Here is a 20,158-nt window from a genome sequence, read left to right on the forward strand (position 1 = left end):
CTGATTCACTTGGCTGTCTACTTGAATCTAACACAGCATAGTGAATCAACTATACTGCAAAAAAAAAAAAAATCAAAAAGAAAAAGTAATAAAATAAAACAGGGATAGTAATGGGACCTGCCTTCTACAGTTGTTATGAATGAATTAATATGTATGGAGAGTGCTTATAAGAGTACCTGATGTGCAGTTAGTAAATATTTTAAGTATTATTTATAGAGAAAAGAGAGAAACATTCTATAAGCAGATCTTAGAGTTAGAAGATTTAGTTATATTGGGGAAATACCTCTCTCTGGCTAAAATTAACCATTCAGAGGAAGATCTTCCCTTTTTTCAGTCCTGAAAGGTAAACAGTTGAGCACTAACCTGAACACGCAGGAGCTGAAAGAATTACATTTTATTCTTTAGGGTTATCTGATGAGATACTTGGCAGATTTCTTGCTCAGTTGTTTTTGGGGTCAGATAGGCTAAAACTAGGGTGACCTATTTCAACAGCTCCTCTGGATTAAGGGTTAAAACAGCTGGGTTTTATTCCCATCTCTAGTGAGCCCGTGCACTTGTTTGAACCTTCTGTGCTCTTTCTCCATCATAAAGTAGTGGCAAGGAGGTGGCTTAGAGGAAAGAGCAGGTCAGGGAGCACTGATTGGAAACCTGGGAGAAGGCATTCATGCCCGTGTGCTCCGTCCATTCATCTATAAAATGCCATTGATCACGGTATAGTGAGTTTAAAAAACTGAATGTGGAAATACTTTGAAAATAAGTATTTTTTGTTCACATGATTATTATTTAGAAATAATCTTTGCTACCAGCTCATCAGAAATGCCTGGCAGACCTAGTTGATTTGGTACTTTTAATGTTCAGAGTTTCTTTAGAAGGAGTGTAACACAAGTGCCAGGCGTTTCTGCTCTGTAACTCACCTAGGGTCTAACCACATGCTTAGTACATTATATTGAGTATTATAGAAAAACCAAAGAAATTTAAAACAAGAATCTTGTCTTCAAAGAGCATAGTCTTCATAGGGAGGTAAATCATACACATGGGACTATTCAGTTTGACACATGATTGGAGTGCTCCTATGTGTGATACAGACAGAAAGTATCAAAAGGGACTGTATCGGTGGTAACTTCTTTTCTTTTCCTGAGGTAAATGTTTTCTGTTGGCTTTGTCCATGGAAGATTCATTGACTACTTCTGTTTTACCAGTGATTGCTGATGTTTAGGGAGAGGTACAGTATGGTTTATGATCATATATTATGTTGAGCTTCAGAGCAATAATCAGTTTTAGAATCTAAACTGGCGGCAGGGAGCTAAAGGTGGTAGGGAATAAACACACAACCCTAAATATAATTGAGACTCAAATGTTTTTAGGATGCTTTTTCCTAAGATCAGTGTAGAAATATTCTATAGCATTTTACTCTAGTTTTTTCCCCTGCCTTCATTTAAAAGAAAAAAAATGTGATTGTGTATACTCAGAAAATCCATAAATTCCTCTCATGGTCTCAGGTAAAATAGCTGGGACTATTTCTAAATGAGGAAATAGACATTTAATATTTGACAACAATCATACTCATTGCTGAGTCTTAGAATATAAGGGTTTCTCCCAGTTTTAGTCCAGTTCTTGAACCTCTTGTAGTGTATGTAACACTGAAGCGACTTCTAACTCCTTTTGATTCTTTAGCCTTTAATCCTGCATCTAATATTCTCCTTCAGTCCTATACCTCATCAGTAAAGATAGCAGGAGGGAGGGAGGTGAGGGGACCACGGTTACCAAAAAAAATCACATTGGAAACTGCCCTGGAAGGAGCAGTGAATGGAAGTGTATCTTGGTTTTCCCTGAACCAGTTTAGGTTTCTCTAAATAAAGGGCTTTCTCATTTGTTCTCTTACTAGGTTGGGGAATATTTTTTTGACCTTTATGCTTCAAATTAGCCTTGCAAATTGGCTCAAAAAATAACTTAGTCTTCAAAGATGTTCTTTCACCTCCGCATTATGGATCATTCCCTTGCTTACCCATGCCTACAGCTCCTGTCATTAAGCAGTGAGAACACAGGACACATACTCAGCATAATTTAATAGAAAGATCATAGAAATCAGGGGGCAGAACTGATTGTATTTGGTATTGGCTCAATAGTTGATTTCAGAAGTACCTCCTTTAATGTCTTCCCCACCCTGAGGCCCTGAGAATATAAACAGAGAGTAATTTGTTTCATGGTTTGAAATTGGGATGGGTTTGTTACATTTCAGTGCCATCAGAGGTGAAGCACCAGATAGTTGCTATGGATTTGGAGTACCCAGTGGTTTCAGAGCATTGTTTTGAAGAAAGAAAAACCCAAGTTTTTGAGGGTTTTGTATTTGGAAGTAGAGAAATGTAAGGGAGAATACACAGCTAAAGATAAAAATGTTTTTCTCATCTGCTTACAAACGCCTGGTATATGGTGCTTGGGTGGGAGGCTTGTATGCCTGGCAGAAAGTCTTAGTCACTCTTCCGCTGCTTTAGCACTAGAGCCTTTTGGCCAGAATGTGAACATCGCCCTTTCCTCTCACCCTGAGGGAAGCTGAGGAACCATCTGCCTCTGTACTGTCAAGGTGGGGCTTTAGCCTTGGTCCTGCTACAAGGGTGTTGGATGTCTCTGTTTCTCTTCCCAGTGTGCCCTGGAGATGCGAGATTTTCCTTTGGCAGCCGGAGGCACACACCCAGAGAATGCTGGAGCCGCAAGGGGACAGGACCCACTTCCACAGCGGAGAAAAACAAAGAGGAAAAAGGCGTGCAGGCAGCCAGCGCTAAGGGACGCACCCAGCACGCAGTGGGCCCCTGCCACTGCCCCCAGCAGCTGTTTCTGCTGCAGCCCGAGAGGAACTCGGTGAGCCCGTCCCTGTTTGTGGCTGCAAGCTCAGGATTTCAATCAATGCATTCCAGTAACCCTAAAGTGAGGAACTCTCCGTCAGGAAACACACAGAGGTGAGGCCTAGGGCCTGGCCCAGCTGCCCCTTGGGACATCATAGTGGACCCTGAACACTAACTGGTGGAACAGTGTGTTGAATCATGAGACCCAAATGGGAAAAGCAAAAGACTCAAGTAAACAGTGATAGAATAGTGAGTCAGAGTTTAGGTTAGCGTTCTCCTCTTACTCATTTGTCCATCCTTACCTGACTGCTCCTCATTATAGCCCCCCTCCTCAACAAAACATTAAAAACCATCCAGTACAATGTGCTAAACTTGCCAAATGAGGAAACTGAGACCTGGAATGTTGAGGAGGCCTAAGGTTCTGGAACTAAAACACCAGCCCCTGACCCCCACTGTGAAGCTTTTTCCTCTGTTCTACAAAACTGATATCTTAAAAGAATTTCTTCCTCCTCCCCTGGAGGCAGTGGTTAGTGTGTCTGCTCTGGTGTGATACTTCTTATTTGGTGATTAGTGTCCTGGAGGGTTTCCCCAGACTGCCAGTCACCAGCGGGTTTCCTCACTCTCTCCCAGACCTGCTCGTATTTTCCAGCAGGGAAGCCAGTCTCTTGTTACAGCTGTTCCTTGTTCATCAGCTGAGGGGTGGGTAGTATTTTGATCTTAACGATGTCTGTTTGTTTACTCTGAGCTAGTCTTAGTGTGAGAGTCATTTCTCTATGTACATAGAAACCGTTGTCCTTTATTGACAGAAGCCCTAGCGATGGGTCCCCATGTGACTCTAGGGTTCCTGAGACGAGGCAGGCCACTCTGCCCAAATCCTCCTCTCTGTTGATAGCTCTGAGATGAGAATGGGGAGAAGAGAACAAGCAAGCGGCTTAAGTGAAAGGTGGGGTGGTTACTTTAGCTGTCCAGGTCTCCCTGACCTGTGATAGAAATCAGACCTCTTTGATTTGTGCTGCCCAGTCTTGTCCGGTGTCTGATCTCCCTTTGTTATTTGTCTCTTCTAGTAGCCCTAAGTCAAAGCAGGAGGTGATGGTCCGTCCCCCTACAGTGATGTCCCCATCTGGAAACCCCCAGCTGGATTCCAAATTCTCCAATCAGGGTAAACAGGGGGGCTCAGCCAGCCAATCCCAGCCATCCCCCTGTGACTCCAAGAGTGGGGGCCATACCCCTAAAGCACTCCCTGGCCCAGGTGGGAGCATGGGGCTGAAGAATGGGGCTGGAAATGGTGCCAAGGGCAAGGGGAAAAGGGAGCGAAGTATTTCCGCCGACTCCTTTGATCAGAGAGATCCTGGGACTCCAAACGATGACTCTGACATGAAAGGTATGTCTATAAGATCTTTGAGACTCAGAGGGAAGTAGGTATTCCTGAGGGAGGGCCTCTGACATGGATGGATGCCAGAGAGCCTAATAGTAGCCAGGTGGGGAGAGTAGGAATTGGATCCAGGAGTTCTCGGAGTTGCAGATTGAACTCCTTCTGGTCATTTTCCTACGAAGTGAAGAATAGTTTGGAACGACCTTGTTGAGTTCTTGCCCTTGAGGATGCAAGTGTTTGAGAATGTTGCACGACTCTAACCATGTACTTATGGATGTTTCTGGTCTCTGTGCTTTTGTGTACTTGAGTGTCAAGCCAGTAGCTCCAGTTTATCTATGCCAGAGCCCACACTGGAGCAGTTTTTCTGACAACTCTTCCTCTTCTCCATGAAATTAGTCCTTCAAGACTTGGGTTGCATGCGTTCTGGCTGCCATTTTGCCAGTTGTAGGTACAAGAGGCTGTCCTGGCACAAGTCCAGATTTGTCCCAGCCAGTTTCACCATGGCGGGAATGAGGGGCTCCATGTGGTAGAGATCCAGTAGGTACCACAGTGGAGTGAGCCCAGAAGGGCATGGGACCCATGGCTATGCTCTAGGCTTTCCCTCACTTAGTGTAAAATAAAACATCTTAACTGTAGGCCAGAATGTGAAACTAACATTCAGGGAGTGGAACGGTGACTCCCCAACCCAAATTTGAAATGAGTACCTCTGTAATTGTTCCCCTGTCTTTCCTTTCTTCTTCAGGTTGTTTGTGGGAGGCCTGTTTTGAGCACCAGCACTATGCTGGGTGCTGGGGGTGCTATGGTCAGCAAAACTGAAACAGTTGCTATCCTCAAGGGTTTAAATGCACCTAGATAGCAGATCATTTAAAAAATTACAATGAAATTTGATAAACACTGAAGTAAGGAAAGTTAGGGGGCTATGGGTCTAATTAGCAGGGACATCCAGCCCAGGAGGTTCCAAAAAAGGTTTCCAGGAAGTAGGGACATTTATGCTAATATCTAAACCCTGGTGCTCAGATGGTAAAGAATCTGCCTGCAGTGCAGGAGACCTGGGTTCAATCCCTGGGTCGGGAATATCCCCTGGAGAAGAGAATGGCTACCCACTCCAGTATTCTTGCCTGGAGAATTCCAGTGATAGAGGAGCCTGGCAGGCTACAGTCCATGGGGTCACAAAGAGTTGGATACGACTGAGCAACTAGCACCTGCACACTTTTCAGAGAATGTGTAGTAGAGCAGTAAGGATGTGGGAAAGAGTGCTTTGTACTTAGTCATTTAAATGGGAGAAGTGTATTTGTATTTTTATGAATAGAGGAATTTCCTCTTAACAAGATACTTCCTCCTTGAAATTTTCAAGGTGTTTGCATTATGATGCTATAAATGCTGGCAGAAAAAAGAAAGCTTTATACTTTCTATAACATTAATCTTTTTATTTTTTTAGAATGTAATTCTGCTGACCACATAAAGTCCCAGGATTCCCAGCACACACCACACTCGATGACCCCATCAAATGCTACAGTCCCTAGGTCTTCCACCCCGTCCCATGGCCAGACTACTGCCCCAGAGCCCACACCTGCTCAGAAGACTCCTGCCAAAGTGGTGTATGTGTTTTCTACTGAGATGGCTAATAAGTAAGTTAATGGCTGTGTCTTGATGCTGGTGTGGCTTGCGTGTTTGGGCGTCTAAATTTTTATTCCCTTTGAAGAGACCTTTTTTTTGCCCACTTGTATTATTACTGAAGGTTAACACTACAGAAAACAGTAAAATAAAACATAAAACCCCCACTCCCCTACTCCCAGAGGCAACCATTGGTGGTAGTTCCTTTGCTTTCCTTCCAGAGAAACTTTTTAGGCTTATACAGATACACATATATATACTTTTTTAAACGGGAAAAGGGTCGATGGCACAGCACACACTGTTCTGCAACTCAATATTCTTTTTAAAATGGCATAATAAGTAATACATGTCCATTTTAGAATAATTAGAAAATGTAAATAAAAAGTCTCAAGAATTTACAGAGGTAACTGTTACGAACGTTTCTAGTAGACAGATGCATCACTGGATATTTGTTTATTTAAAATGTGAATATACACTATATAGTTTTCTGACTGTTTTCATCTAACATTTTTAAAATTAAGATATAGAGTGAATCTTGGCAACCTTAAATTATGATAAGGTGTGAGAATTCATTTTTCCCTTCTTGGGTTGGGATTTTGAACTAGGATTCTCTATAAAACACCTACCAGAGTGGACGGGTTTAAAGGAAAAAACCCTGGGGTTGTTTAATGCCTCTTTTGAGATTTGCTAATGGCTATTTTTAAATTTCAGAAGAGTTACAGTAAATGACAGACAAGTAATGAAAACCTTTTTATCTTGATTTCTTCTCACTGGGCATTGCCGGTGGTTCTTTATACTTCTTCCTCTCTCATACCAGTTCGGTCTGGGGTTAAAATGCTTTAGAATTTCAGTTAGTGAAATAGAAACAAGTCCTAGTGTGTGCCTCTCTTCTCTCTTTGTAGGGCTGCAGAAGCTGTATTGAAGGGCCAGGTTGAAACTATTGTCTCTTTCCACATCCAGAACATCTCTAACAGCAAGACAGAGAGAAGCACAGCCCCTCTGGTATGTCATCTTACAAGTGGAATAATGGTTTAAAGGTTATAAGGTGACTCTAAATGTGGGAGATGATTAATTCACTGATAATCTTTTTTTCCCTCTTCCAGTTTTATTGAGATGTAGTTGGTGGACAGCACTGTATAAGTTAAAGTGTACAGCCAACTGTACTGTATACTTTAACTCACATACATTACAAAATGATTATCATCATCTTATATACATACAAAATTTAAGACAAAAAATTTTTTTTGTCTTGTAATGAGAACTCTTAGGTGTACTTTCTTAATTTTTATGTAGAACATACAGCAGCATTAATTATATTTATTGTGTTATACATTACATTCCTGCTGCTGCTGCTGCTAAGTCGCTTCAGTCACGTCCGACTCTGTGCAACCCCATGGACTGCAGCCTACCAGGCTTCTCCGTCCATGGGATTCTCCAGGCAAGAACACTGGAGTGGGTTGCCATTTCCTTCTCCAATACATGAAAGTGGAAAGTGAAAGTGAAGTTGCTCAGTCGACCCCATGGACTGCAGCCTACCAGGCTCCTCCATCCATGGGATTTTCCAGGCAAGAGTACTGGAGTGGGGTGCCATTGCCTTCTCCGTCATTACATTCCTAGTACCTACTTATCCTACAACTAGAAGTTTATACCTTATTGCTGCCCTCCTCCAATTCCCTCTCCCCCAGTCCCCCCACTTTTGGTTATCACAAATCTAATCTGTTTTTCTTTGAGTTTGTTTGTGACGTTTAACTGACCTATACTGTGTTAGTTTGTGGTGTGCAACATAGTGAAATGATATTTCTATACATTTCAAAGTGATCACCATAAGTCTAGTCACCATGTATCACTGTACAAAGATATCACACAGTTATTGACTATATCCCCCACACTGTACATTTCACACCTATTACTCATTTATTTTGTAACTGAAAGATTGTACTCATAACTTCCATCACCTGTTTATGTCCTCCTCCAATGGCCCCCCTCCTCTTTAAATGACCTGTTTGTTCTCTAAATCTGTGACTCTGTTCCTGTTTAGTTATGTTTAATCATTTGCTTTGTTTTTTTTAGATTCCACATGTTTGTCTTTCTCTGACTTATTTCACTTAGCACAATACCCTCTAGGTCCATCCATGTTTTTGAAAATGGCAAGGTTTCATTCTTTTTTAATGGCTAAGTACTACTCCATTTTGTGTGTGTGTGTGTACACCATATAGTCTTTATTCATCTATTAATGGGCACTTAGGTTGCTTCCATATCTTGGCTATTGTAAATAATGCTGCAGTGAACAACATAGGTGTACAGATATCTTTTCTAATTGGTGTTTTTGTTTTCTTTGGATAAAGAGCCAGGAGTGAAATTGCTGGATTATATGTTAGTTGTATTTGTAATTCTTTGTGGAATCTCCACACTGTTTTCCATAGTGCCTACCCTGGTATTCATCCCCACCAACAATCCATGAGGGTTCAGTAGGGAGATAGTCTTGGTATCAGCTACATTTTGAGCATTTAACCTAGTTGTGTAGTTTTAGGCACATCACTCTGGCCTTTTCTGGTAGCATGCTGATATATTGATGAATTACTAGAAGAGAAGAGGTGCAAAATAAAAAGGAGACATACGGCTATCTTAGGATTTCCTTAATGTGGCCCTCTCTGGGAAATTCTGAATTCAGACCCTGCATATACAGCAGAATTAAAAAAAAGAACAGGCACTCTTGAGTTACTTAAAGAACAGAGAAAAAACAACAGTTAAGGGTGGTCACTGATTTCCTATAGACTGTGACAGAAGAAACAGTTTACTACCGCCCTACAGGACTGGAGTACATGCTGATAATTCCATAATGAGAGTCTCAGTGACTTTCAGAATGATTCTTATTTATTTCAGAGAGAACCATTGAATGTTTTTAATTGCTTGATATTTTCAAAATTACAGTTAATGTTTGTTTCCTCTCTGGAACTTAAGCACCTGCTGTAAACTACATTAGAACATGCGTGCAGTGGTTGTTTAACATACATAGTGTCTCAAATTGAACCAAACGGTGTTCCTTGTGTCTCAGATTGTCAAGGCATTGCACCCAGTGGTGTGAGGACACTAGAGGTTCAAGACACAATCCCTGCTTTCAGGAAGCATGAAATATAAAACTGGGATGAGTCTTAAACATGGGAAAAGTTAAATGAGGTGACAATTCAGTATAGAATAGATGACATTTTGTCCATGTTGTATGAGAACTTAGGCTGCCTTCCTGTGACATAGCAGGGCTTGGGCTTTCCTAGACCAAGCAAAGGAATTTCATGTCTCTCTGTATCTCCACTAAAGGGTAGAAGAAGTGTATATGTAATATTTTAAGTGTATATATTTTTAATTTATACTTTAGAAGTATTTATATTTTATATTGTTCTGGAATATATAGGGCACAATTGCAGCTCAAACCAGTGTTTTATTGACTTAATGACAGATCTTCATACAGTTTTTACCTCCACCTCCTCTAGTACTAAAATGAAATCAGAAGAGGAGTTAAGGAGGGTATTGGGAATAGTCCAGTCACCATTGCTCCAAATCTAAAATAAAAAGAGTGGTACTAAACCATTTCTTCCGTCACAGTCACCCTTCTAGGAAATGAGTATCCACCCTTAACGCACAAACACAGCCTGGCCAACAAAACCAAACGTAAACTGGCTCTGGAGAGAAAATTAAGGTGACCTCCAGACTCCAGTTAAATAGTCAGAGACACCGAGGACACTGTGACGTCCAGAGTCATCTAGGTTCAGCCAGTCCGCCCCACCTCACTCTGGGTCTGCAGGCATAGATGCATGGAGAATAGCAGCAAGTGGAGCATTTATGTACATGTCCACAGAATGTGAGCTGTTCATGTTCAGGGATACATGTAATGATTTCTGTACAAATGTGTACCTTGAGAAACATTCCAGAGAGTAGGTGGGGATGTAAGTAAGAGCCTTAGGGGTTTGGAAATACAGACTGGATTAAGTGAACAGGTAGAAGGAAGTGAACATCAAAAAGGGATCCTGCTGCTCTCGAGATCCCTTGATGGAGGGGTAGGCTGGGCCCTTCTATTCTTCAGTACTGCCCTTCTCTAGTACCCGAACCTCCAGCAGGGCCAAGGCATAGATGCAGAACATTTTATATCCCTCTTCCAAACACTGACAACATCCATGTCACCTCTTACAGGCGAGCCTACCTTTATCCAGGACTTAAATGTGGTATTGGTACTTAATAAATAATAAGACACTCATCCAGCCTGTAGAAAGGGCCATGTGCTGTCTCTTGGAAAGAACAGATCAAGAGACACCACAAACTAGCCTCAGATTTCTTCACAGATGTTTCTTGCCTACAGATTATCTTACTGCAGTTAATGTGCAAGTTCTTATCAAATATTGAATCAGTGATCACAAACTGAAAACAGAAATCGGAGATGTCAGGCCCCTTGGAAACTAAAGGAGAGGAGTGCTTCACTAGTCACCGTGCCAGGGGAGACGGTGAAGTGGAGCAGCCTCACCTGCCGCCTCTGGCTGGTGGAGTACTGAGCTGGAAGTGACAGGGACTTTCTTTTCAGTTGAAAACGTCAGACTCTTTGATTGACAGTGAGAAGTCTACATACCCATTTATACTTTCAGGGAAAGAAAAAGGTGTTAGGTACAGCCTCCCACATACCAAGAAACTAATCTCTCCCTGAATCAAAAACACGTAGTAGACATGTGATATCAAACCTGTTCCTCGAAATAGATACTCAGATGTATTCACTCCAGCAGAGTGGCTTTCCCTTGGCATGCTTATAAAGTTATTGAAACCTAATCTTCAGCTTGGGAAAGAGGATACCGTTTGACAGTAAAATGTGAGGGAAGAAATCAAAATGTCTTCATGTCCATGGGGTTTGTACATGAGCAGTTTCTATACCAAGTGTCAGTGTAGATTTATGTGGCTGGGACCAGTCCTTTATAACATATCATGCTCTTTTCATTGCCCTTCTGTTCAATTTACCAATGATTTTTAAAATCTCGTTTATCTTCAGAACACACAGATATCTGCCCTTCGAAATGATCCGAAACCTCTCCCACAACAGCCCCCAGCTCCAGCCAACCAGGACCAGAATTCTTCCCAGAACACCAGGCTGCAGCCAACTCCCCCCATTCCGGCACCAGCACCCAAGCCTGCCGCCCCCCCGCGTCCCCTGGACCGGGACAGTCCTGGGGTAGAAAACAAACTGATCCCTTCTGTCGGCAGCCCTGCCGGCTCCACTCCACTGCCCCCAGACAGCACCGGGCCAAACTCAACGCCCAACAACCGAGCCGTGACCCCTGTCTCCCAGGGGAGCAATAGCTCTTCAGCAGATCCCAAAGCCCCCCCGCCTCCGCCGGTGTCCAGTGGAGAGCCCCCCACACTGGGGGAGAACCCTGATGGACTATCTCAGGAGCAGCTGGAGCACCGGGAGCGCTCCTTACAAACGCTCAGAGATATCCAGCGAATGCTTTTCCCCGATGAGAAGGAATTCCCAGGAGGACAGAGTGGGGGACCCCAGCAGAACACTGGGGTATTAGATGGACCTCAGAAAAAACCAGAAGGGCCTATACAGGCCATGATGGTTCAATCCCAAAGCCTAGGTAAGGGACCTGGGCCCCGGACAGACGTGGGGGCTCCATTTGGCCCTCAAGGACACAGAGATGTGCCCTTTTCTCCAGATGAAATGGTTCCACCCTCCATGAACTCCCAGTCTGGGCCCATCGGACCCGACCACCTGGATCACATGACCCCTGAGCAGATAGCGTGGCTGAAATTGCAGCAGGAGTTCTACGAAGAGAAGAGGAGGAAGCAGGAGCAAGTGGTCGTGCAGCAGTGCTCCCTCCAGGACATGATAGTCCATCAGCACGGGCCTCGGGGAGTGGTCCGAGGGCCCCCCCCTCCGTACCAGATGACCCCTGGTGAGGCCTGGGGGCCTGGGGGCTCAGAGCCCTTTGCCGATGGGATCAACATGCCCCATTCTCTGCCCCCGAGAGCCATGGCTCCCCACCCCAACATGCCAGGGAGCCAAATGCGCCTCCCTGGATTTGCAGGAATGATGAATTCTGAGATGGAGGGGCCCAATGTCCCCAACCCGGCATCGCGACCAGGTCTTTCTGCAGTCAGCTGGCCAGACGATGTGCCAAAAATCCCAGACGGTCGAAACTTCCCACCTGGCCAGGGCGTCTTCAGTGGTCCTGGCCGAGGGGAGCGCTTCCCAAACCCCCAAGGATTGTCTGAAGAGATGTTTCAACAGCAGCTGGCAGAGAAGCAGCTGGGATTGCCCCCGGGGATGAGCGTGGAAGGCATCAGGCCTGGAATGGAGATGAACAGGATGATCCCAGGCTCCCAGCGCCATGTGGAGCCAGGGAATAATCCCATCTTCCCGCGAATACCAGTGGAGGGCCCACTGAGCCCTTCCAGGGGTGACTTTCCAAAAGGAATGCCCCCGCAGCTGGGCCCTGGCCGGGAACTCGAGTTTGGGATGGTTCCCAGTGGGATGAAGGGAGATGTCAGTTTAAATGTCAGCATGGGATCCAACTCTCAGATGATACCTCAGAAGATGAGAGAGGCTGGGGCGGGGCCCGAGGAGATGCTGAAGCTCCGTGCAGGTGGCGCGGACATGCTGCCTGCTCAGCAGAAGATGGTGCCCTTGCCGTTCGGCGAGCACCCGCAGCAAGAGTATGGCATGGGCCCCAGGCCGTTCCTCCCCATGTCTCAGGGTCCAGGCAGCAACAGTGGCTTGCGGAATCTCAGAGAACCCATGGGGCCCGACCAAAGGACTAACAGCCGGCTCAGTCATATGCCACCACTACCTCTCAACCCTTCCAGTAACCCCACTAGCCTCAACACAGCTCCTCCTGTTCAGCGCGGCCTGGGGCGGAAGCCCGTGGATATATCTGTGGCAGGCAGCCAGGTGCATTCCCCAGGCATCAACCCTCTGAAATCTCCCACGATGCGCCAAGTCCAGTCACCAATGCTGGGCTCACCCTCGGGGAACCTCAAGTCCCCCCAGACTCCATCGCAGCTGGCAGGCATGCTGGCGGGCCCAGCTGCCGCTGCTTCCATTAAGTCCCCGCCCGTCTTGGGGTCTGCTGCTGCTTCGCCTGTTCACCTCAAGTCTCCATCACTTCCTGCCCCATCACCTGGATGGACCTCGTCTCCAAAACCTCCTCTTCAGAGTCCTGGGATCCCTCCAAACCACAAAGCGCCCCTCACCATGGCCTCCCCAGCCATGCTGGCAAGTGTAGAGTCAGGTCAGTATGTTCTCATCCTCACAGTTGCACCTATAGCCAGAGATTGTGAAAGCCTGGTTTACATACTTTAAGAAAACTGGTGTCCTGATTATGCAGCCAGAGGAGGGGGCTTTTGCCAAGATGGATGTATTTGTGGCAAGGTGCAGAGTTGGTACTCCCATGGGGTTATGCTCAAGTGTCCAATCCTGGTGAAGATTCATGGGCTTTAGTGCAAAATATGTTTATGGGATAGGACTGGGAGGAGAATGGGAAATGCATATCATTTCACTGAACGATTTACATTTTCACAGGGAACTCAAATGTCTTAACAAATGTGTTAAGATTAAAGGATAAATGTGTTTCCTTTAAACACCAGCCCCACTTACTTCAGAGGTCTGTCTTTGTGTTAAGAGAGTGAGTGTCATCCCAAGCAAAGAGGGGAGACTGCTGAGAGACTTGAGTGGTTCTCGTAAATATGTGTCAACCATTGAAACAGTTTCTGAAACCTTCTCCATGTTAGACTGCTATTCTCACAGATCAGCTGCAATTTATTAGTATTTACTTCCTGGGGGAAGTTCTCACTGATGATGGTGGTTTTGTGAACAGGACCAGAGGCGGTCAGTAGATGAGCACTGAGGTGTAAATACTAGGTCTGTGCTGTCTCCACTTGAGAAAGACTAGAATCAGAATGAGGTAGGAGATTTATCCTACCAGGTTAAAGTGTGCCTCTCCATTGGGTAGCAGTTCTCTACAAAGCAGTCCAGCAGAGTGGCCCCCTCAGACCTTTTGAGTGCAGACATCTTGGTGGAGGAAATCAGTCAGGAGCATGTGTAGGATACTCTGGTCAGTACCTGAGGTGGGATGGCTCATCTGGCTTCCAAGCACACTTAACGCCAGAGGCAAATTCTGAATTGTGGTTGGCAAGGGTAAGAGATCCACTTATTTCCCATTGTTTTCAGTGAAGGAGTTTGTGAGGCGTGGTTTTCCCAAGTTTGAGCTAATATTCTCACACATCCTTGGTGCGTTGTCCTGCCATCTGCTGAGCTGTCACCTCCATCGTATGCTGCCATCTCCCTCTGCACACACACGGAGCTTGACTAGAAGACTGATGATTCATGTCCTGGGTCTAATAACACTGTCCCATTCATCTGTCTCATTCCCTGTTAGTTCAGAATCACAGGCCCAAGAACCTTCAGGAGAATCTAATTCCCTGCCCTGTTTTATTTTGCCTTCTCTTAGGTGGCCCCCCACCTCCTACAGCCAGCCAGTCTGCCTCTGTGAGTATCCCGGGAAGTCTTCCCTCTAGTACACCTTACACCATGCCTCCAGAGCCGACCCTTTCCCAGAACCCACTGTCTATTATGATGTCTCGAATGTCCAAGTTTGCAATGCCCAGTTCTACCCCGTTATACCACGACGCCATCAAGACCGTGGCCAGCTCAGATGATGACTCCCCTCCAGCTCGTTCTCCCAACTTGCCATCAATGAATAATATGCCAGGTAAGAAATCAGGAAGATAGGATATGGCCCTATTGCTGTTGACAAAAGAAAAACGTCTTGAGGTGTTTTCTTGATATCTGTAGACCTCAATAAGCTGGATGTTCAGCAGATTGAAAAAGTATATCATCTGAGTTAGTTTCAGTAAAACTAAATGTCTTGCCTAGAGGAAGAGAATAACACTTTTTTGGATTAGCTTATTCTGTGTTTGTGGATAAGAAAGCAAATTTCTTTAGAGTTCTTGTCATTTTCTTACAGAAGTTCTGATGCTTCTGTGTACCTTGATGTGCTTATTTTTAGGTGGCTCCTCCTGGAGCGAGACTGAAAGCAGTATCTTTTTAATATGCTGATAGGAATGTCTTGAGTCCTCAACTATTTTCCTGAAAGGGCAGCCTCAAACCACAAGCAGCCACAGGATTTCAGACAATGGAGAAAACCTCTGTTTCCTAGAGAAGCACTTTCTTTAGGCCTAAAGAGAAAATAAAAATTCCTCCCTTCTTTCCTCATTCTGTTCTCCTTCACTCCTACACCTCCCATCTCCCCAAATCTCACTAACGGGAAATGATGTGGGAGGGCAAAGGTGGTCAACAAAGAGACCATAATAACTTCAGCCATGGGTTTCTGGTTCCAGTTCCATTCTGATTGTTAAGAATGCTTTTTATCATCAGTCAGGTGAGGGCATGCTCCGTGGATGGCACAAGCATCATTCTTACCATACTCGGTGGTTAACTTCATGGAGAGACCAAATATTTAAATGTCCCAGAGGCCATGGTAGAACCTGTGTGTTTTCCATTAAAAGTTAGCTTTTCTTCACCATTTTATATAATCTAGAGTTTTAAATGCTCTCCCTGTAAGGCAGTGTGAAAGGGTGATGCCACTTTATCAATTGAAAAAGGCCTGTTTGGTTTCCTCGTCGCTGTTACTTCTGATTCTTGGACTTGTAGGACTGATGAATCCTCTTTCTCCAAAAAGGACCGTACTGCAGGTCATCTAGGCAAATTGTTTTCTTCCCAATTCAATACCTCCGATGAAGAAGACTGTACTCATTTGTGTATTAACTTGTAACTTTTCACTCAGGAGACTTTCTTTCTAGGTGTCTTCTATATACATATATGTCATACAGTTTAAAGCTCAGTAATAAATACATTGTCTTGTGGAGCTGTTGGTTTGTGTGCCCCCAAATGTATTGTAATCTTCCTGAGGGTAGATTGTGCATTGTGCATTTTCTCAGCTCAGTCCCATGCACATTTGATGCATAGTAACTTTTTTTGTTAATTTGATTTATAATAGTTTTTCTGAGTTACTTTTGGTGAAATTGATTCCTTTGATATCTTTATTTTTCTAGGAATGGGCATTAATACACAGAATCCTCGAATTTCAGGTCCAAACCCCGTGGTTCCAATGCCAACCCTCAGCCCAATGGGAATGACCCAGCCACTTTCTCACTCCAATCAGATGCCCTCTCCGAACGCCATGGGACCCAACATACCTCCTCATGGAGTCCCTATGGGGCCTGGTTTGATGTCACACAATCCTATCATGGGGCATGGGTCCCAGGAGCCTCCAATGGTACCTCAAGGACGCATGGGTTTTCCCCAGGGTTTCCCTCCAGTTCAGTCTCCTCCACAGCAGGTTCCGTTTCCTCACAATGGCCCCAGTGGGGGGCAGGGCAACTTCCCAGGAGGGATGGGTTTCCCAGGAGAAGGGCCTCTTGGCCGCCCCAGCAACCTGCCCCAAAGTTCAGCAGATGCAGCACTTTGCAAGCCTGGAGGCCCGGGGGGTCCTGACTCCTTCGCTGTCCTGGGAAACAGCATGCCTTCAGTGTTTACAGACCCAGATCTACAGGAGGTCATCCGACCTGGAGCCACCGGAATACCTGAGTTTGACCTGTCTCGCATTATCCCATCTGAGAAGCCTAGCCAGACACTGCAATATTTCCCTCGAGGGGAAGTCCCAGGCCGTAAACAGCCCCAGGGTCCCGGACCTGGGTTTTCGCACATGCAGGGGATGATGGGCGAACAAGCCCCCAGAATGGGACTAGCATTACCTGGCATGGGAGGTCCAGGGCCCGTGGGAACTCCAGACATCCCTCTTGGTACAGCTCCATCCATGCCAGGCCACAACCCTATGAGACCACCAGCCTTTCTCCAGCAAGGCATGATGGGACCTCACCATCGGATGATGTCACCAGCACAATCTACAATGCCCGGCCAGCCCACCCTGATGAGCAATCCCGCTGCTGCCGTGGGCATGATTCCTGGCAAGGATCGGGGGCCTGCTGGGCTCTACACTCACCCTGGGCCTGTGGGCTCTCCAGGCATGATGATGTCCATGCAGGGCATGATGGGACCCCAACAGAACATCATGATCCCCCCACAGATGAGGCCCCGGGGCATGGCCGCTGACGTGGGCATGGGTGGATTCAGCCAAGGACCTGGCAACCCAGGAAACATGATGTTTTAAGCTGCTAAGACTGGATGTGCCCATCCTTGTTGAGATGAGATTCCAGGTCCTGAGAGCTGCTATGAGGGCGTTCCAGGAGCACTGTTGGTCATGCAATAGGAGAACAGAGACCCAAGGGCTGCTTTGGGGGCGGGGGGAACTCGAGAATGTATGGATTTATCTGAAAACAAATTATTCATTTAATCAACAGGTGTGTTTTTTTTAAGATTTATTTTTTAAAAATTATTTTTGTGGACTTGGGTATCCCGTGATGGCACCTCCTTTGGGGAATCTGTAGCCGTGCTTTGAGAATCGCCATGGGTCACGTGTCGCACCGTTCTCTGTATGTTTACGTCCTTTGGACTTGGCTTCTCCCAGGATTCTTTTCTGGTTTTGTTTTTGCTTGGGGCTTTATTTTTTTGTGTACTGTACTATATTGTAAAAGGGATTTTAGCAGAGACTTTAGTCTTTGGGACAAGAGGAGAACAGGAATGCTGGGCTGTTTACTTTAGGTGGAGAATCCATCTTCAGACCTTTGGACTATTTTCTTTCAACTCCAGTGTATAGAAAAACCAAACTACAACCTCAGAGCAGAGTATTAATGAAAAGCACAAAAAAAGGAACTAAGTTCAGCGAGGGGTGGGGGGAGGGGGAGATTTTTCTTTTTAAAAATAATGACGCTTAGGACATTGGTTTTTCAGTTTAAGTGCTCTCAGCACTGTCTGCCTCTCCCAGTCTACAGACCCACCGGCACATTTTTCTCTTGTTTTCCCTCCCCTCTCCTTCCCCGTCTCTTGGTTGAGTGAGTTTCCCCCTGTTGTGTCCCTCACTGGTGAGCCCCTGCTTCCCTCCTCTCTTTCCCTTTGGCAGCTGCAATACACGGTGATACTTTGGGGAAATAAATCTAAGCAAGCCTCACCTTCCATGCCGAGCATCGTCCCGGCTCCAGGAGGGAAAGGTCTGTCTTTGGGATGCTCGACTGTCTTTGCCCTTCGTCTTCTTCCCCATCCTACCCTTCCCTGCCCACCTTATTTTCTGTTCTCCTTTTATTAGGAATTCCCAAGTGAATTTTATTAATGTGGGAGTGGAACAGATGCTAAAAGCTATTCAGGATTTTGTTTTTCTGTTTTTAATTTTGTGGTTCCTTCCCTTTCCTCCCCCTCCCATGCGTAAAACGTTCTGTGTAACCTCCATTAAATTTGGTACAAAACCACTCACCAGAGCTGTGGTGTCAGAAAAATAAAATATATTGTTTCTTACAAAATTGGATTGCCTTTTTTTTTGTGCATTTGGATTCCTGTTTGTTTGCTGAGTATTAGGCATAGTGGTTGCCATTGACCCAGAAACGTAGCGCCGTTGTATCAGAATTGATCAACAGGGTGAAAGTTAGGGAAAGTATAGAAAAGTGCTTTTGCAGATGAAGCACATTGCTTGCTGTTGAGGAGTAACTACTCTTGTAGATTGATCCAGTGCTGTTCCTGTCTCGGGCATGAAATCTTAGCTGTAGGCAGAAGAGCAGTCCTGGTCCCCATGGCCTCATCTCTGGAGGCAGCTCATGGTCTTTACTAGGAATTTTTGTGAGGGCCAGTGTAATGGTGTGAAGTATTTAATAAGGCCAAAGTTAGAGTCATTTGAAAAGCTATGAAATGTCCCTGGAGCTTGTTAAAGTAAAATATTATTACTGTGTGTGCAAATGTGGGTTTCTGTGGTCCGTTCTGCCTATCCACGGTCACCTCCTGCCAGCCCTGCTCAGTCTACACAGTTCCCTTCCACGCACACACCTTCAGCACGCCAGTGTATGAGCCCTGCAAGGTAAGCGTCTAAGGGACCGGCTGTGTGTGTGTTCTGTGCAGTTAGGTTGCTTCTGGTGTATGTATTTCTTCTGAGTTACAGGCATCTTCAGCTGAGCAAGTGGGTGTCTGTGTGCGTGTTTCTTCGCAGGTGAGGGAATCTAAGGAGCAGCAGGTGCAGTCGTCTGCAGACAGACTTGTACAGATTAGGCTTTGCCGGAGCCCCGCAGTCTGAGTTTGACCTATGAACGTTTCTGTCCGTGAAATGGTTTTGAGAGTCACTTTCTCTTCTACCCTCAGCAACCCTGTCTTCTCAGTAACACAAAAGCCCCAGACCACAAAAGTGAGATTTGATTTGAGCACCTCCTCTACCAGCCACCTCCACCCCACATGTGTTCCTCTTGCGAACTTTTGAGGGGCTGTAGGAAGTAGGTAGTAAATCATCTCATTTGGAGACAAGAATACCGAGCTCACTGGTTTAAGAATTCTGACACAATCAGATTACAGATGAACCTAAGCAGTGAAAATTTTACATTGTGGAGAAATTAGAGTACAAGTATTTTGTTTCAGGGATTTAGCCCTATCCCTAGGTTCTCTAGGTTTTGAACTAATAAAAAAGGACAGGGAAACAGCTAAGCATGGGGGCACGTAAGAGGAGAGCCCTAAAAGGAAGGCTGGGACCTGGTGTTGGTCCACTGGTCTGGCTTCATGGGCAGCCCCACTCCCTGTTGCATCTCAGTGCTGTGGTCACTGATGCTGTGTGGTCCCTTTGCCTCTGTCCCAAGGAGGGAGACAAAGACAGGTAGGCGCTTTGTAGACCCCCACTGGGAGATGCTGGACATGTGGCACTCTGCATGTCCTTCCCCTGCTGGAGAACTTGCAGCAGTGCAAATCAACTTAACCATTTCAAAGTAGTTGGCTTTTGAAAAGACCATAAATCTTCATTCATTTATAATAGCCATATATGTTTCATCATCCATCTGATATGATAAACTTAATTTAGGGTTTAAATGTCACAATTTCCAATTTGCTAATCTTGCTATGAAATAAAGTCACGTTTGGCAGATTGGATGCTTTTGCATGAAGAATAAATGATGCAAAGTTTTTTTTAAAATTCACAAAAGGATGATAAAAATATTTCATGTTAACATAATCCCATGAAAGCCAAGCCAGTCTCTCCCACCCCCTGCCCCTCCTGAAATTTTGGGATTAAATGAAGGAAGTGCAATAATGTGTTGCTTCATTCAAAGCTAAGTGGTAAGGTTGTGGATCATAGCATTTCTTAAGAACTAATGAAGCATATGTGGTATTTTCCTTAAAATAATGTGAAACAAAGTGATTTACTTTTTAAAAGAA

The 20,158-nt window shown here is 45.2% G+C and overlaps 2 protein-coding genes across 4 annotated transcripts; both read left to right on the forward strand.

Moving 5' to 3' along the window:
• The first annotated feature begins 2,653 nt into the window (after positions 1–2,653).
• LOC147376238 (uncharacterized) lies at positions 2,654–5,693 on the forward strand. 2 transcript variants are annotated; one of them, XM_086392240.1, is made up of 3 exons: positions 2,654–2,954; positions 3,905–4,221; positions 5,651–5,693. In XM_086392240.1, exon 1 carries the CDS (start codon positions 2,654–2,656, stop codon positions 2,858–2,860), a length of 207 nt encoding a protein of 68 aa, XP_086248366.1. In that variant the 3' UTR covers positions 2,861–2,954; positions 3,905–4,221; positions 5,651–5,693. The 2 variants fall into 2 exon arrangements, with proteins under 2 accessions (XP_086248366.1, XP_086248367.1); XM_086392241.1 differs by lacking the exon at positions 5,651–5,693 and having other exon boundaries at positions 3,908–4,032.
• BCL9 (BCL9 transcription coactivator) lies at positions 2,820–18,276 on the forward strand. Of its 2 annotated transcripts, none has more exons than XM_086392233.1 (7): positions 2,820–2,954; positions 3,905–4,221; positions 5,651–5,840; positions 6,729–6,828; positions 10,853–13,094; positions 14,313–14,573; positions 15,916–18,276. In XM_086392233.1, exons 1-7 carry the CDS (start codon positions 2,902–2,904, stop codon positions 17,031–17,033), a joined length of 4,281 nt encoding a protein of 1,426 aa, XP_086248359.1. In that variant the 5' UTR covers positions 2,820–2,901; the 3' UTR covers positions 17,034–18,276. The 2 variants fall into 2 exon arrangements, with proteins under 2 accessions (XP_086248359.1, XP_086248360.1); XM_086392234.1 differs by having other exon boundaries at positions 3,905–3,999.
• Positions 18,277–20,158: the final 1,882 nt, after the last annotated feature.

Source organism: Bos grunniens, chromosome 3, assembly GCF_055505025.1.
Source record: "Bos grunniens cultivar Pamir isolate PY7600 chromosome 3, Bosgru_T2T1.0, whole genome shotgun sequence".
NCBI classification, from domain to species: Eukaryota; Metazoa; Chordata; class Mammalia; order Artiodactyla; family Bovidae; genus Bos; species Bos grunniens.

Bases quoted from the DNA above. Each gene is read 5' to 3' on its own strand.
- LOC147376238 (XM_086392240.1), top strand. From the start codon at position 2,654: ATGCGAGATTTTCCTTTGGCAGCCGGAGGCACACACCCAGAGAATGCT.
- BCL9 (XM_086392233.1), top strand. From the start codon at position 2,902: ATGCATTCCAGTAACCCTAAAGTGAGGAACTCTCCGTCAGGAAACACA. The intron at 2,955-3,904 runs GTGAGGCCTAGG...TGTCTCTTCTAG, and splicing joins CCGTCAGGAAACACACAGAG to TAGCCCTAAGTCAAAGCAGG. The intron at 5,841-6,728 runs GTAAGTTAATGG...CTCTCTTTGTAG, and splicing joins TCTACTGAGATGGCTAATAA to GGCTGCAGAAGCTGTATTGA.